General features: G+C 30.6%; 2 protein-coding genes and 1 long non-coding RNA gene across 12 annotated transcripts; 2 read left to right on the top strand and 1 right to left on the bottom strand.

Annotated features, from left to right (window-relative positions):
• Positions 1-2249: 2249 nt before the first annotated feature.
• Positions 2250-6792, top strand: LOC114171555 (uncharacterized). Of its 10 annotated transcripts, none has more exons than XR_014995093.1 (6): positions 2250-2378; positions 2559-3475; positions 3554-3925; positions 4075-4195; positions 5729-5819; positions 6440-6792. It is a non-coding gene; the product is annotated as an uncharacterized LOC114171555 (long non-coding RNA). The 10 variants fall into 10 exon arrangements; XR_014995092.1 differs by lacking the exon at positions 6440-6792 and adding an exon at positions 6312-6439; XR_014995090.1 differs by lacking the exon at positions 6440-6792 and having other exon boundaries at positions 2559-2934; positions 3289-3475; positions 5729-6310.
• A 988-nt stretch (positions 6793-7780) lies between these two features.
• Positions 7781-11927, top strand: LOC114181275 (putative pectinesterase 14). Its single transcript, XM_085673382.1, has 5 exons — positions 7781-8251; positions 9270-9441; positions 9926-10132; positions 11336-11586; positions 11671-11927. Exons 1-5 carry the CDS (start codon positions 7815-7817, stop codon positions 11864-11866), a joined length of 1263 nt encoding a protein of 420 aa, XP_085529508.1. The 5' UTR covers positions 7781-7814; the 3' UTR covers positions 11867-11927.
• Positions 11928-13733: 1806 nt separating this feature from the next.
• Positions 13734-15498, bottom strand: LOC114195519 (UDP-glycosyltransferase 73D1-like). Its single transcript, XM_028086021.2, has one exon. The coding sequence runs from the start codon at positions 15286-15288 to the stop codon at positions 13816-13818; it is 1473 nt and encodes a 490-aa protein (XP_027941822.1). The 5' UTR covers positions 15289-15498; the 3' UTR covers positions 13734-13815.
• Between the last annotated feature and the right edge of the window lie 327 nt (positions 15499-15825).

Genomic DNA, 15825 nt, shown 5'->3' with positions numbered 1-15825 from the left:
AAATATACGTTGAAGATTCAAAATCAATTAGAGATATGAATAGAAAAAATATTTGTTCTCATTTAGCTGACACCTCCAATTATATGCTATTTTTAGTTTGTTTGAGTTAGTGAGTTTGCAATTTTCTGCTCCATCTAGCAATGAAGCTTTTGACTTCTGCAAGTATATATGTTAATAAAAATACAAGATATATGCGGTTGATACTGAATTTGTACCTAATATCTGGCTGAATCGATATCTATGTGCCTTTAAATATTTTAACTCATGACATTAACTTACTCATAAAACTTTTCTTTACACTTTCAATTCCCTCCATGGAAGTACTAGACTTCAAATTTTTTAAATGACCTTATATAATGAAAATTTGTACCTTTAAGGTGATGCCTATGGAATATGTAAGCATTTATATAGAAAAATGAGTAAAATACTAGGTGGACCATAATATTAAAAATAATCATTTCCTATGTTAAAAGAATCATTACGATACTTTTAATTTAAGAGTAAAATAATAGGTGGACCATAATATTACAAATAATTTATAAATGTAAACTATAGAAAGTGGATTTAGGAAGAAAAAAAAAAACAATCACACTTAAAAATATTGTCATTAGTATATGTTGTGTCTTTTTTATCATCTTCTTTCAAAAGAAACTATCAAAGTCAAAAATTTATTATAGTAATCGATTCAAATTAGTGCAATATGATTTGTATAGTAAAAGTTTTTCTAATAAAGAATTAAAGAATCATGTTCTATTATGATAAATGAGTATTCATGTGAATTAATATATAAAAAAATACTTATAAATTTATCAGATTTTGAATTGAAAATAATATTTTGTGAATTAAATTTATATCTTTCTACATAATATTGATATATAATATTAGTAGGAACAATTGCATGAGAAATTTTATCCAATATCACATAAGATCAATTTCATCTTGATTTTAGATGATCTGTCTAAAAGGAAAAAAAAAAGTTAAAAAGTTTGAGACTCAACTTGTAAAGTAATGAAAAAACTCCAAACAAATCTTGTAAAATCATCTTCGATAGTTAAAAAGTATATTTATAACAATAATATAAATTACTCAATAGGATCATTAAATATATCAAATAAAAAAGGATCGAAACTCAAAGAGAAAAACAATTTGTTTTTCTTTATTTAAGCATATATGACGAGTTTTTCGTACAAAATCTTGGTTAAAAAATATCAGTTTAGTTCTCAAGTTGTTTCGTTGTCTCAATTTGGTCTTTATTTTCTTAAAAATTATTCAATTTGGTCACTGCCGTTAAGTTTAACGACCGTGCTAAAATGAACGTCACATGTCAATTTTTTATTTTTTTGAATTTTCTTAATTTTTTACATGTGTCACTTCATAGTTGTGCCACATGTCAAAATGACTCAATGTGGTCCCTATACTTGTTTTTAGTTTCAATTTAGTCTCAATTTTTGTAAGAATGAACCAATATTGTCCCTCTTTAAATTGACACTCAATTTAAGTTTTGTATATAACTTATGATGATATTCTTAATAAAATTAACATTTTCATTAAATATTTGTAGAAATATTTTTAAATAAGTTTTTTTTAGTTTTATTATTAAACAAAGTTAAATCTCAAACTTAATTTTAAAAATTAACAATTTTGTCATCATATATAAAGGTATCAAGTGTATCATATTATACAAACTTAGTCAAGATTAAAAATTAAATAACTTGTCACACATAACTTTAGGAATTAAATTTCAAATTCAAAACAAAACCAAAGTCTAATGTTTTGTATAGAATTTAAAATTAATTTTAAATATTTATAGAAATATTTAATAAAAACGTTAATTTTAGTAGGAATATGACCATAAAATTTATAAATAAGTAAATTGAGTGTTAATTTAAGAGAGACAATATTGCTTCATTTTTACAAAAATTGGATTAAATTGAAACTAAAAACAAATATAGAGACCAAATTGAAGCATTTTGACACGTGACACAATGGTGAAGAGACACATGTAAAAAATAATAAAAAAAATCAAAGATTGACACGGGTTGACTTTAACACCATCTGATCAAATTAACCGTAAGGACTAAATTGAATTATTTTTCTAAAAAATGAGAATCAAATTAAGACAACAAAAAATTTGAGAACCAAACTGATATTAGTTGATAAATAAAAAGAAAGAAAAAGTATTTTAACCCTTATTATTATAAACAAATAAACAAACGTATTTCCACTTATCTTTATATTAGAGGCATTTCCATCAATTAAATGTTTAGGTTTATTTGATAAATTTATTTACGATCTGCCATTTACCCTTTCTTCAAACCTCGTCTTCTATTCTATCAGCGAATCTCTAATTTTCTGTCTTCCTCTGTGTGCCTTAGTGAGTGAGTGAAACCAGTGGTTCACTTTCTCCTTCTTTCTTCCTCCTTTCCTTTATCTTCAAATCCAATTAAAATCATGTTGATTTTCATGCTTAATTATGCTCATTTGCTTAATTTATGTCCCCTTTCACTGACCTATGACTCATCTCAATCTCTAATAGATTTATCTGTGCATGGACGCAGTTTGCAGGAATCTGGTACCCTTTACATGGATCAAACTCAGAATGTTTCAGTGGTCAAACTGTTACATCGAGCCAAGAATCTGTCGATTTTGGGTAATTTTTCCAACAAGTGGGATTGAATGTGGATGCTGAGATTGCAGTTGAAAAGGATAAAGGAGAGTGCGAGGAGCTGAGTAAGGAGTCCTCCAAGGTGGCGGTGAGGAATGTGAAGGATAAATGTTGTGATCAGACTGCGGTGAGTGTGTCTGAAGGTGTCAGTGGAGGAACTGGAATCAACAGTGCATTGGGAACTCTGAGGAACAAACTGGAGCTGAAAATGTTGAAGAAAGTTATGGTCAACAGGAAGCCTACGACTGCAAAAGAGCTTTTGGAAACAGGTATTCTTGATGGAGTGACCGTGGCTACATGAGCAGCATTATTACTAAGGTTGTTTTTCACATGCCCTGGGTGAATGAAGAAGATTACATATTGGAAAAGATATAATTAAGAAGTATCTAATTATAAGATTGTAATTGAACTATCAATTTTAGTGTGAAATGCTAGCATGTATTATACATAGAAAATAAATCCAATTGTTAGCGGGGAATATTAGCATGAGTTTAACATGGACACTACCATGTTATAATGTACTTTTACATATCAAAAAAAGACTAATTGAATAATGTAGAATAGAACTTATTGTGTGTAATTGAGTTATGAGGAGAAATTAAGATTTAATACCCTCTTTACAGATAACACTTTGGAGGACTTGTTACCTGCAGGCAGGTAGAGTGAGACATTTATCAATTTAGTCGTATAGTAACAGATATAGTTAGAAAGCTATGCTCTGGTCACTATCTCCTTCATGTAAGAATTCGGGATCTGAAGGATATTTCATGATTATCCTTCTAGCTGGAGCTAGGTGCTCAGTTTCCAAAGGTCTGCTTGGTCCCCACTATGTTTAGAGTCAATTGTTTGATATAATATTTGTTTATTGTTTTGTTTTTCTTATCATAGGAGTTCGGATTAAGAGGAGTAATCAGAGATGGCGGAATATTGTGTTCTAGCTGTCTATGTAATGGACGCAGGACAAGTTAGGATTCTGTCTTTTCATAGCAGTTTGTTTCTATGGTCTGACTTCTGAAACTCTGTTCCATCATTTATTCTCATGCTTAAGTAGCTTATTTATTCCACCTCACCAATTCAAGATCCATGCATGTGAACATTGTAGGAGAGCTGTGCAGTATATTTTGTCTTGAAAATGGGAATATTTTACTTGATCTGTTGAGAGCATGTAGGGGAGCTACCCTACATAATTTGGAGAGATAGTTGAAAATTTTGTTTGTTCTCCACTTGAAGAAAGATACTTTACCTGCAAAAGCTACAAAGGTGAGTTTCGCTTCTGCTATTCAAAGTCATTTGTTTTCTGCTGTTCTGTTTGTCATGCCTATCAAAAGAATATCCTACACGATTAAAATAGACAATGAACTAATGTTTTACTTTCATTGAGTTCTTACTGTTTGTGTTTTTCCTCATAGGATGTTTGATGTTCCTTTTCCTTTCTTCCTTTGTGGAAAGAGTGGGGTCCATTTGCTGATCTTGTGTGGAATCAAAGAGCTCTGAAGAAAGTTCAAATAGCTTGGTTGGCAAAAGAGTTAGGTACTCGTTTTTTCTATTTCAGTTGTTTGTTGTACTTGTGTTTGATGATTTGCATGGAATTTTAGACACAGAAAAGTAAATTATAGTAACCAGGCTAATACAAAAAAAATGAAACATTTTAATTTTTTTACCCTTCTTATTTATGAATTTGGTCTGCTGTTTCTTTTTAACTTACCTTTTAAAACTGAATTATCTTTACCAGTAATCAGTGCATATATGATTCCTGCATCCAGTATGTGAGTTTTTATCATGTCAGTGTAGGCAACTGAGCACACAATTGTGAACATAAATTAATTGCTTTTGTACCAGAGAAGGTTCCCATTTAAAGTTTGAAGACAATTGTAATAACTTAATTTTGCCATTTATTTACTATGCTAGGGCTAGGAATATAATCATATGGAAATGACATAATGTCACAGTTTAATGGAAGTCAAGGCTATTTAAAATGTTGAAACTTGAAGCCATCTGGAAGGTTCAACGACTTGTCTTCTATCTCTTCCCCTTTACCCTCTCTAATTTTGCTTTTACCAGATTTCGGAAGATAATGATCTTTTCTAAATTTGAATATCTTATGTAAAGAACGATTAAAATAAGAGTAAAGAATGCGGAATAATAAGACAGAGATGGAATGCACACCACAATCTAGCAGAATGATAAGCAAAGGAAGATTCGTCACAAAGAGGTCCTCTTTGATAAGAACCCAATCAAAAGGACAGACGCCACAAGCAAAGATAGATAAGTCTAGACGTCACAGTCCAATTAAGGATTGATAAGTCAAGATGCCACGATTGAGATTGATAAGTCTGAAAAAAGTTCACCACAAAAATCCCTGTCTTTGATAAGAATCTACTAATATTGACACCATAAAGATCCCAGTCTTTGATAAGTCAAAGAGATTCGTCATTGGTCTTTGATAAGTTAAAGAAAATTTGTCACAAAGATCACTGTCTTTTATAAGAACCTTGATGTCTAAGTCAAGAACCAAGAGAATATCTCTTTAATAAATTAATTTTATTAATGAGTGAAAGAGTGATTGCAATTGGAGTAGACCTTGGTATTTATAGGCATTAAAAGATAAAAAATAAAAAATAAAAATATCAAAAGAAATAAAAAAATAAAAAAATATATAAAAAATATCAAAGATATAAAAAAATATCAAAGATATCAAAAGATAACAAAAGATATTCAAAAATATCAAGGATATAACAAATATAAAAAATATAACAAATATCAAAAAATAACAAAGATATCAAAAGATAACCAAATATAATAAAAAAAAAGGATCATTTACATAATTAAATTTAATTAATAAATTTAATCATACAAATTATTCTTTAATTGTATGATTTTCATGTCTCATTGTCCTTTTAATGCTAAAAGCTCCCTCTCCGGTTCTTCTTTTATATATTCGTTCCTCTCTCATATGTAATTACATGCTCTCAAACATCATGGATCCGTTAATTAATCACGTCTTTTTGTTAATTGTTATGTGTTCTCTCTCTCTGAACTTACATGATGCTAACTGTTATTAAGGTTGTCACAAAGGATGAGCCGTTCAAATACTTCCAAGAATGCCTCTGGCTGTTCCACCCCGCAAGAAAAATTTGTTGAAGATGAAAAAGAAGTTCGTATCTACCTATCTTTTGTCAATCTTGATGTAGTTAGGATAATATGGTTGTCAGTGAACTGTTTACAGCCAAATAATCTTTTCCAGCTGAATTCTAATCAACTTCGATTACTAGTCCCTGGAAAAATATCAAATTCAAAATATAACAAGTCAATAGAAGATAACTAAGAAGTTAGTTCCCTACATCCCTTCACTAATACGTATTTATCTAGGCGTCAATGTTCCGATCCCAAGACATCGTTAGAATTAATCATTATGTATCTGAGTCTGTCACGGTTTTGTCCTTAAAAGGTGTTTTGAATAATGGAAGGTATTTAAATCGTCTTAGACCTCGACTTCTAAGCGATGTGAGACTATTAGATGCTATAGGAAGTTAGTTGTTGATGAAAATGGACAGCATGATGTAACTGAAGTAGCTTATTATAATATCTTTCAAAATTGTATTAACTTATATTTCATACAGAAATAGCTGAAACTTTTTTGTTTTAGATGCCTTGAATTTTGTTTCATTATTTACTGAACGGAAGCAGCATGAAGAATATTTTGCTTTGTTGGGTAAATTACGAGATAGTCATCTTGAAAGCAACTGTTATGGTCCTATCTTTGAAAACATACAGAATGTGCAGCTCTGTCTAGTATTTCGAGTGGTGACTGGTACTGTCAATTTTGCCAAAACATGTTCCAGACAGAAAAGTTTGTTGAGCACATTGCCAATGCCGTGGCAGCTGGAAGGGTTGAAGGAGTTGATCCTATTAAACAGATTAACAATAGATAGTCAAAGACATCGAAGCTGAGCTTAGGGGTGTGCTTTAAACGGATGAGTAGTTTTTTTTTTTTTTTCAACACATTCTTACCAATTTACTGTTACCAATAGCTATCAGGCTATAATGGTTTAAGAAGACTAAAGTCTAACCATTTGATACTTTTCAGTACCTATTATTTCATATCATAGGATTATTTTAAATGATTATATTTTACTATGCATAAATGAATTTGGGTAATTTCATATCATCAATATAAATCCCAAAATTAAATTATTCATTATTATTTTTATAGTTTTTTTTTTCACTAATTCTTTTAATCTAACGAGCTTAAATTGTTAAATGGAAATAAACTGAAAAAATGTTTATGAATTTATCTTCTTTAGTTATTCTGCTACTTTATCACTCACTCATCCAATCTTTATATTTTATTTAACTTTTTAATTGTCTCATTTCCGTTATTCTCAATGGCTTCATAAATTCAAATATAACTAGTAACTTTTATCTTAAGATTTTATACAAATTAAGATTAACATGAAAAATAATTACAAAGACCTGGAATTCCTACGAGCCAAGTATTAATTAATAACAAGTAATACAAGACACAAGTCCAAGAGGGGTGATTGCAGCAGATTCAATTCGAAGTATCTGCAATAGAAAAAAAGTGCATTCTAAGATAAGAAGCCAACTTCACTGCTCTGGAATCAAACAAAATAATCTTGTTCATGCACAGTCTCACTCACACCAACCCAGTACTGAATGAACCTGCATTTATTTTATCCTTGACTTCATTTTTTATCCATTTTCGATCTTTGTGCAATTACTTGGCGTGTCCATCTTCCAATCTCTATTACTGAACATCTTTATTTTACCATCAATTTTCTCAATAAAGATAACAGAATTTTTTTTACACCTATAACTATTCTTTACTACTTTTTTCTCCCTCTTTTTCTTCAGAAATACAAAATAAAAATTTTCAAATGATAATCGATGCCAAATAACATTTTTTGGATCCATAATGCTTTAAGAAACAGACTCTAGTATAATCTCTGCAAGCCTAACTAGACATGACACAACTCCACACGAACATTTCTTACCTCCCACTCCAATCAAGCATCACTAGCAAACCCTTTTCACATGCACATAATACAAGCATTCCTCACTCTCCCCTCAACCCCAAACCCTTTTTTAGCTCAATAACAAACATAAACTAACCATTTCACAAAGCTAAATGATGGTATTCAACAGAAACCTCTTCTGGCTTTCTGCCTCTGTCATTTTTCTCTTTTCTATCTCTTTTGTTCTTCATTCCACTTCACCTTCCCCCAGAGATAACATATCCATTAGTCCTCAACATACTTTCAGTTTCCCACTTGGTATATTTAGCAAGATTATAAAGCTTAGTGGCGTTCAAGACTTGGTATCTCTGATAACAAGTATAACTAGGAGGAGACATCATCATCATCATCACCACCACCATCATCATAAGGAAAAATGTGAAGGGGCCAAGTGGGATTCCAGGCTTATTCAAGACTATAACGTGAGTCTTGTTTTCACGGTTGATTTGAAGGGTTGTGCTAACTTCAGCAGCGTTCAAAAAGCTGTTGATGCTGTTCCTGAATCTTGCTCTGATACCACCCTTATCATAATCGATTCTGGTACATACAGGTCCTTATTCTCTCTCTCACTTTTTTCTTCATCCTTTCTGCCTCATCACCTTCACTTTACTTTTTCTTTCATCTGTTAAACCAGACACCTAGTTCAAGTCAATCATGAATCCAAAAAAACAAATCAATGATTCTGTATTACATCTCAGAAACTCTCTTAGTCTTCTTAGACTGAAGGGTAAATGATTCAAAGGTTGTCTTATGTTCAAAAATTAATTTTGGTAAGAATGGAGGCTGTGAAGGATCAAATTTTAGATGACTTGGTCGTAAAGGTGCTTATTCCATGCCATGAACTGTTATGCATATTAGGTGGAGCAAACTCTATCTCACATCACTAACACTAACTCCACCAACTGTTATGCATATTCTTGTTTATAAGGTTCCACTCTTACAAGAATCAGCCATTAATATCCGTTGAGTTAGTATATAAAGGTTCTCAAGGAATAAAAAATTTAATTATAGTAATTCATTGTTTTTAAGTCGTCAAAATAAAAAAATATTAAAGTAATTATTTATAAAAATCTTGCCTAGGAACAAAACTATCGTAAAAAGTGGTGTAATTAAGATTACTTATAGATAATGCAGTGAACATAAAAATGAAAGAATAACGGATGATCGTTAGTGTTTTCATTCAAAGTTATAGGACATGACTAGACGTGTCTGGCTATATATAATTATAGCGTTTTTGTTTTCACACTTCAATCCCTATTTTAGAAAAATATTTAGCAATATAACAAAAATCCTTGAAAACCAAAACCTATTTATATATGCAATAATCTATCTAGAAGAGTGAAGTTGAAAATTTAGCATATATAAAATTGTTTTACATTATATAGTTTATTTCTACTTTATTATATATAGTAATATTATTGATATTTTTAATAATCATTTCAAAATTCGAATAAATATATAAGATAACTTATAATTAATTACTTAAGGATCTAATTTTTGCACAAAATAAACTTCAATTAGTAGCTGTATCTCACTTCAAATATTTGATAAGTTGTTACAAATCACAGGGAGAAGGTAACAGTGCAAGCCAACAAAACAAACTTAATAATTCAAGGTCAAGGGTATCTGAATACAATCATAGAATGGAACGACACCGCCAATTCCACCGGCGGTACTTCCTACAGCTACTCCTTTGCCATTTTTTCTCCTAAGTTCACTGCTTACAACATCAGCTTTAAAGTAAGTACGCATGCATCATGTTACTTTTTATCAACGATAATTTAAATGTCAATTTAAGTCCTATATAAAAATAATAAAATTAAACATTATATAAGAAAAAAACTCATAAATTTAATGTTTCAAGATTTTAGATTAAAAATGATGTTAATTTCTATTGAAAGTTTCACATCAACTTAAGATAAGGTCAATTCATAATTTATAAGTGAGGTGCAAACCTTACCTTACAAGTTAGTTTTGTGGGGTTGAGTTAAGCTTAAAATTCACTTCTAACATGGTATCAGAGCCAAGTTAGAGCCTATCCTAACGAACTTGCTTAGATATTTTGTTTCACCCGATATCGGACCGTCAACGGACCACCCACTAATTTCTAATTTCTTATGTGGATTGAATTGATGTTACTTATATATAATCTCTTCATTAAGAATATTTCTGGGATATTATGGCCATGTGATCTGAGATTTTTACAATTTGATTCTCTGAAAAGAACACGGCTCCTCCACCGTTACCAGGAGCGGTGGGGGCACAAGCAGTGGCATTGAGAGTTACCGGTGATCAAGCAGCTTTCTATGGATGTGGATTTTATGGTGCGCAGGATACACTGAATGATGATGGTGGAAGACATTATTTTAAAGAATGCTTAATCCAAGGATCCATTGATTTCATATTTGGAAATGGTAGATCACTTTATGAGGTAAACAAACAAAACTTTCTTCGCTTTAAATTAAAGTATGTATGTCTTGTCTATCGCAATTCATTTCCAAATACATGACATTGCTTAAGGTTTTGGATTCTCTCCTATTCACAAGAATCCGTTAGGTAATGTTATTCTACCATATGTTTGCCTTCTTCGGGATATATTTATATAGTTTAGTGATAATAAAGGTGTCATACTATCAAATTAATTTTTAATCTTTATAGAAATAACTATTGCTGTTTTATCGTTTTGGTTCTGGATCAGGCTGACCCATCAAACAGAAATGGGTCAATAATCACAATCCATCTTTTATAAGACGGTCTAACGGGTCGGGTCAATTGATCCGTACAGTTTTTTTATTTTATTTTATTTTTTTAAAAAAAAATTAATTTGTTCTCAAATTTTTTAATTTTTTAAATTTGTTTATATATATATATATATATATTATTAAAGTCATATTTAATCAAATAAAATATTTGTAAACTTTTAATTGATTAGTTAGTATTTTTAATTAGATAAGTTAAAATAATTATTAAATTTAAATATTAAATTATTCAATTATAACTAATAATTCAAACTTAATTTGTATGGGTTAATGATTTAAATTACAATACTACTATATATATTTATACATTAAAAATATATAATATAAAAATTAATCTTTTTAATTATTTTTATTTTATTTTATTTTTTTAAAACAAATCAACGGGTCAGGACGAGCTGACCTGTATTTTGACCCGTCAAGTTGACGGACTAGACGGAACGGGTCAGAACGGACTGGTAGGTTAAAATCTTCAACCCAACCCGTTCTTTTTTACACGGGCTGATGGACCGGCTTGTTGGACCCAGCCCGTTTTACCACCCATACTATTTTGTTTTCACATGATATACATTTAAAAACATTACACGTTACAACCATTTTTTTTTTCCTTTTGTATTTTGTATATGAGATATATACAAGGAAAAGTGGATGCGTATATATTCAAGAAAAATAATATTATAATTCGAATATTTTGATTCTATTTTTTAGGTTTTAGTATGACTTAATATGAGTTATTGATTCTTTTAAAAGAAAAGACAACATTGACACGTTAATTAATTAAAGATACTAAGTGACTTTAAAAAGTAAAGGATGTATCTCATTTTCTTGTATATAGTTGGGAAAAGATAGGAATTAAATTGTGACAGTGAGAGGTGCAGGATTGTAGCATAAACTGTGTAGCAAAAGCAGAGAAGGAAGAGATTAGCGGGTCGATCACTGCTCAAGGGAGACAATCGATGGATGAAGAAAGTGGTTTTTCGTTTGTGAATTGTATCATCGTTGGGAGTGGAAGAGTGTGGCTTGGAAGAGCTTGGGGACCCTTTGCCACTGTCATCTTCTCAACGACATACATGTCTGATGTGGTAGCACCAGAAGGATGGAATGATTGGAGAGATCCCTCGAGAGACCGGTACATACATATGAATGTCTTCTTCTTCTTAATTTATGTCTTCACTTTCAACCATGATTCACTGTCTCATTTTCTCTCACACAGGAGCGTGTTCTTTGGGGAGTACAGTTGCCATGGAGCTGGAGCAAATTATGCCTCCAGAGTCTCTTATGCTAAGCAACTCAAGGATTACGAAGCAAACTCCTACATGGATATTTCCTACATTGACGGAAATGATTGGCTTCTTAATTATCGTCGTAGCTATGTTAATCCTTCATATATATCTAATGCCAAACTATAAACCTCAACTCAGATGCATGATTAGGGTTTGGGAACAAAACAAGTTTCTTTTCTTTTTTGTTGATCCAGCCGTTCATAATTGATGAGTAAATTTTACGTCACTTCAAATTAAACCAAAGTTGGAAAGGGAAATAACAAAGTATTCAACCCGTGTAAAATATTCTCTTAATATATATTAAAGTTCATTTTATTTTATCAGTTTAATTAAATTTCAAGTTTTTCGATTGAAATTTTATTAGATTTTTTAATTTTTTAATATTAAAAAGTTTATATTTTTCAATTAATTTTTTGGTTAATTGTGTGACCGGATTGTTGGATTGTATTGTTATCTTACTAATTTATTATCAATAGATAACAGTCTATTTAGCAGTTAAAAAATTCACAAGAGATTTAAAATTTAGCTAAATCTATTTTATTTTAAGTCATCAAGAGATAAGGACACAAACAAAAACAAACATATCCCTTGTTAATTGAAGGCTAGACAACAAAGACCTTAAGCCCCCGTATGTCTCATATTAATTAATTTTTATCATTTTATTTTCCTGCTGATGACTTGATTATTTGTTGTATCATACATTTTTCTTATTTATATCTTTAAATGTTAATATACGAGAAATGTTGTAGTTAATATAAAATAATAATTAAGTAACTCTCATTATTTTCATTGACAACTAATTAGATAACAAGGTATTCATCATCTATGTAATAAGACATTGGTATTTTGATATCATATTTTTTTTATTATCATTTTATATTATCCTTCATAACTATTCATTGTTTTCTTTTAAAAATATAAAATTAACTTTAATTAAGATTATTTTATTTTTATAAAAATTGCTTAATGAATGTTAAATAATTTTTTTTCATATCAATATTAGTGACAGTAATAATTCTTTAGTCATTATTATAAGTTGTAATGTGAAATGATGATTTTTTATCTTACATGTTCAATAAAAATAATAAAAATCACTTACACTACAAGAAAATACTTCATTAGTAACCAATTTTAGTGACCAAAAATTGTTAGTTACTATAATTACTAATTTAGATACAAGTTTACAAAGTAAAAAAATCTTTGGTTACTAAAATAGTTACTATTATGAATAAAAAATTACAATTGGTCACTAAATTGATTTTTAAAATTAGTTACCATAGTTTTGACTACCAAAGAAAACTGGTCACTAAAAATTAGCTACCTAAGTTTTGACTACCAAAATAACTTAGTTATTAAATTGCTCTCTAATTAATTAGTGACAAATTTAGTGACCAATTATAATTTTTTATTTATATTAGTGACTATTTTATTAACCAATAAATTTTAATTTTGTAAATTGGTATCTAAATTGTCACTATAGTGACTAATAACTTTTGGTCACTAAAATTGGTTACTAATAAGTCATTTTCTTGTAGTGTTATATTTATATTTATATAATATAAATTTATATTAATCACAAAATTTCATATTTTTTTAACATGTGCAGGTAAATTAACAAGAAGGGAAAACATGATGAAAGTCACGTTTTTTACAAAAATAAATTAAACAATAATAACTTAATTTATTATAGACTTCAAATTTAATTAAATTTACATTAGTAGTATTGACAGCAACGTATTCAATAAAAATAATAAAAGTCACCTCAATTTACATAAATTTATATTAATCATAAATTTTCACATTTTTTTAACATGTATCAAGCTCATGAGAATCACGTCTTTTAAAAAAAATAATAAATAATAGCTCAATTAAAAAAATATAAAATTTTAGATTACTAGAAAAAAAATAATAATCAAAAGAATTAAAAATATTCGATTCGTCGTGGACTTCAAATTTAAATAAATATATTTTATTATAAGCCGTGAAGAGAAAATGACAGAAGGAAAAACAAAGATATCCCTTGTTAATAAAAAAGTTGGTGAACAAAGATCTTGACCCACACATTACCATATTATTTAATTAACACTAATGTTGTTGACAATGTCTTCAATTAAGCATGAAACGTTGAAGTGAGACGAACCTTCCTCCACCATGGCATTTCTTGCCATCTTTCCAAACTCCATTGCTCTATTCCTCCTTTTTTCCCCCTCTTCACCACCCGCCATGCACATCTCTATAGCCTCACTGATTCTACTTTTCTTCACCATTGCACCAACTTTCTCTTCATCACCCCACCTCACCGGAACCTCTACACCAATTCTAACTCCAATTTTCAAAACTTGCACGACAAATTTTTCATTCAAGAATTGCTCAGCAAATAAAGGCCATGTTATCAATGGCAACCCAGAAGACACGCCTTCTATGGTTGAATTCCAGCCACAGTGGGTCAAGAATGCACCAACCGAAGGGTGAGACAATATCAACGTTTGTGGAGCCCAACCCTTTATGACAAGTCCTCTTCCTCTCACCCTTTCATCAAAATTTTCATTCTCTAACCAATTATTTACCTCTGCAACATTTTCTCCCGCAGTTTTCACCACCCATATAAATGGTCGATTTGATGCTTCTAAACCCAACGCAAGTTCTACCAACTGAGATGTAACAAGCCTACACAAGCTTCCAAGGCATGCATAAACAACCGATCTTGGTTCCTTTGAGTTCAGCCATTCCAAGCATTGCTTCTCTTCGATTGAAGGCTTGTTTCCTCTCTCAAACTTGTCCAAACTATCTTTGTTTGATAAAGACACAGGACCAATGCACCAAACTCTCTTGTTCAAGGCCTTCTCGTACTCCTTTACACAACCATGTTCCAATTCTTCAAAGCTATTTACCACAACCCCAGATGCAGACATTTCAGCCTCCAACATTTTGTGTCTGAAATCATCCAAATCAGGCAGAGAAAAAAAGGCTCCAGGGAGCTGAGCTTTGGTTATCTCAACCCTCTGTGGCAGTCCCGGAATGAGAAAAGGTTCTGAATCAGAAGAGCAAGAAAGATGAGAATTGTAGAGCTTGATGTTATAGGAGCTGAGTAATGAAAAACAAGACATCCCATGAAAGACGAGCCTTGGAATGTTGAACTTCTTGGCTGTCACAGAAGTCCAAGAGAGGCATTTATCTGATATAATGCAAGTTGGAGGAGAAGGGTGGTTTTGAAGGTAGTGTTCCACAGGCTCTTGCATCATGTCAAGGCCAATATAAAAGTTTCTGAGGAGGTTTTTTGAGGGTAAAGCATCGAGGTTTTCACAGCCTAATGGAAGTCCTAATTTTTGACATGGAAATGGAACTTGTAGGAGCTGAATTGGAAGGCCAGATTTTGCTGCTCTAACAATGGTTTGCCCCATTCTTGAAGCATTGTGAGGGGTACTTATCAATGTGATGATGACACCTCTCTCTGCCAAAATCCTTGCTATGTCAACCATGGGGATCATGTGCCCTTGAGCCAGAAGTGGAACCAACACAAAATGAGGCTGCTTCAGTGGCGAAGCCATTGCGTAATGAAGTTAAATTATCTAATAAAACAGGTTGGGTAAATGCTATTGAAAAAATTTCAGAAACCCTATATTTATTGTGGCCATGAGTCACAGTATGATGTTTCTATTTAAAACTGATGACGATGATTTCAAACCTTCGAGCGTGTTTTATTTTTTTCTTTTATGGTTATAAAACATTAACTTCAAAGTAAATTCAAAAGCCATCAAAACGGGTCTTATCAATATATATTGTACTCTCAACAAACAAATAATCTCAAAAAATAATTTGTCTCTGTCAATTTTCCTACAAATTAGTTTTTGTGTGCCCTTTAACACTATCCAAATTTAATATACATAATTGTTATATGTTATGACTAGGTGCAGTTTCATTATGAAATAAGCTTAATTAATTGGTGCTAAGAGTTTATTGGTGATCAAGAAAGATGTAATTACATACATATATGCGTTTGATCAATTGACACTAAGTTTGCATTTTATTACTTTCAGTTTTTTTTTCTAATACAAATTTCTTTAGTTGTTGAAGCATTTGATATA

The sequence above is a fragment of the Vigna unguiculata genome, chromosome 1 (assembly GCF_037176805.1).
Source record: "Vigna unguiculata cultivar grain cowpea cultivar isolate G323 ecotype 2 chromosome 1, ASM3717680v1, whole genome shotgun sequence".
In the NCBI taxonomy this organism is placed as follows: domain Eukaryota; kingdom Viridiplantae; phylum Streptophyta; class Magnoliopsida; order Fabales; family Fabaceae; genus Vigna; species Vigna unguiculata.
Note: the sequence above shows the minus strand (reverse complement) of the source record. Positions and strands in the feature narration are given on the sequence as shown.

Bases quoted from the DNA above. Each gene is read 5' to 3' on its own strand.
- LOC114181275 (XM_085673382.1), top strand. From the start codon at position 7,815: ATGATGGTATTCAACAGAAACCTCTTCTGGCTTTCTGCCTCTGTCATT. The intron at 8,252-9,269 runs GTCCTTATTCTC...TACAAATCACAG, and splicing joins ATCGATTCTGGTACATACAG to GGAGAAGGTAACAGTGCAAG. The intron at 9,442-9,925 runs GTAAGTACGCAT...TTCTCTGAAAAG, and splicing joins CTTACAACATCAGCTTTAAA to AACACGGCTCCTCCACCGTT.
- LOC114195519 (XM_028086021.2), bottom strand. From the start codon at position 15,288: ATGGCTTCGCCACTGAAGCAGCCTCATTTTGTGTTGGTTCCACTTCTG.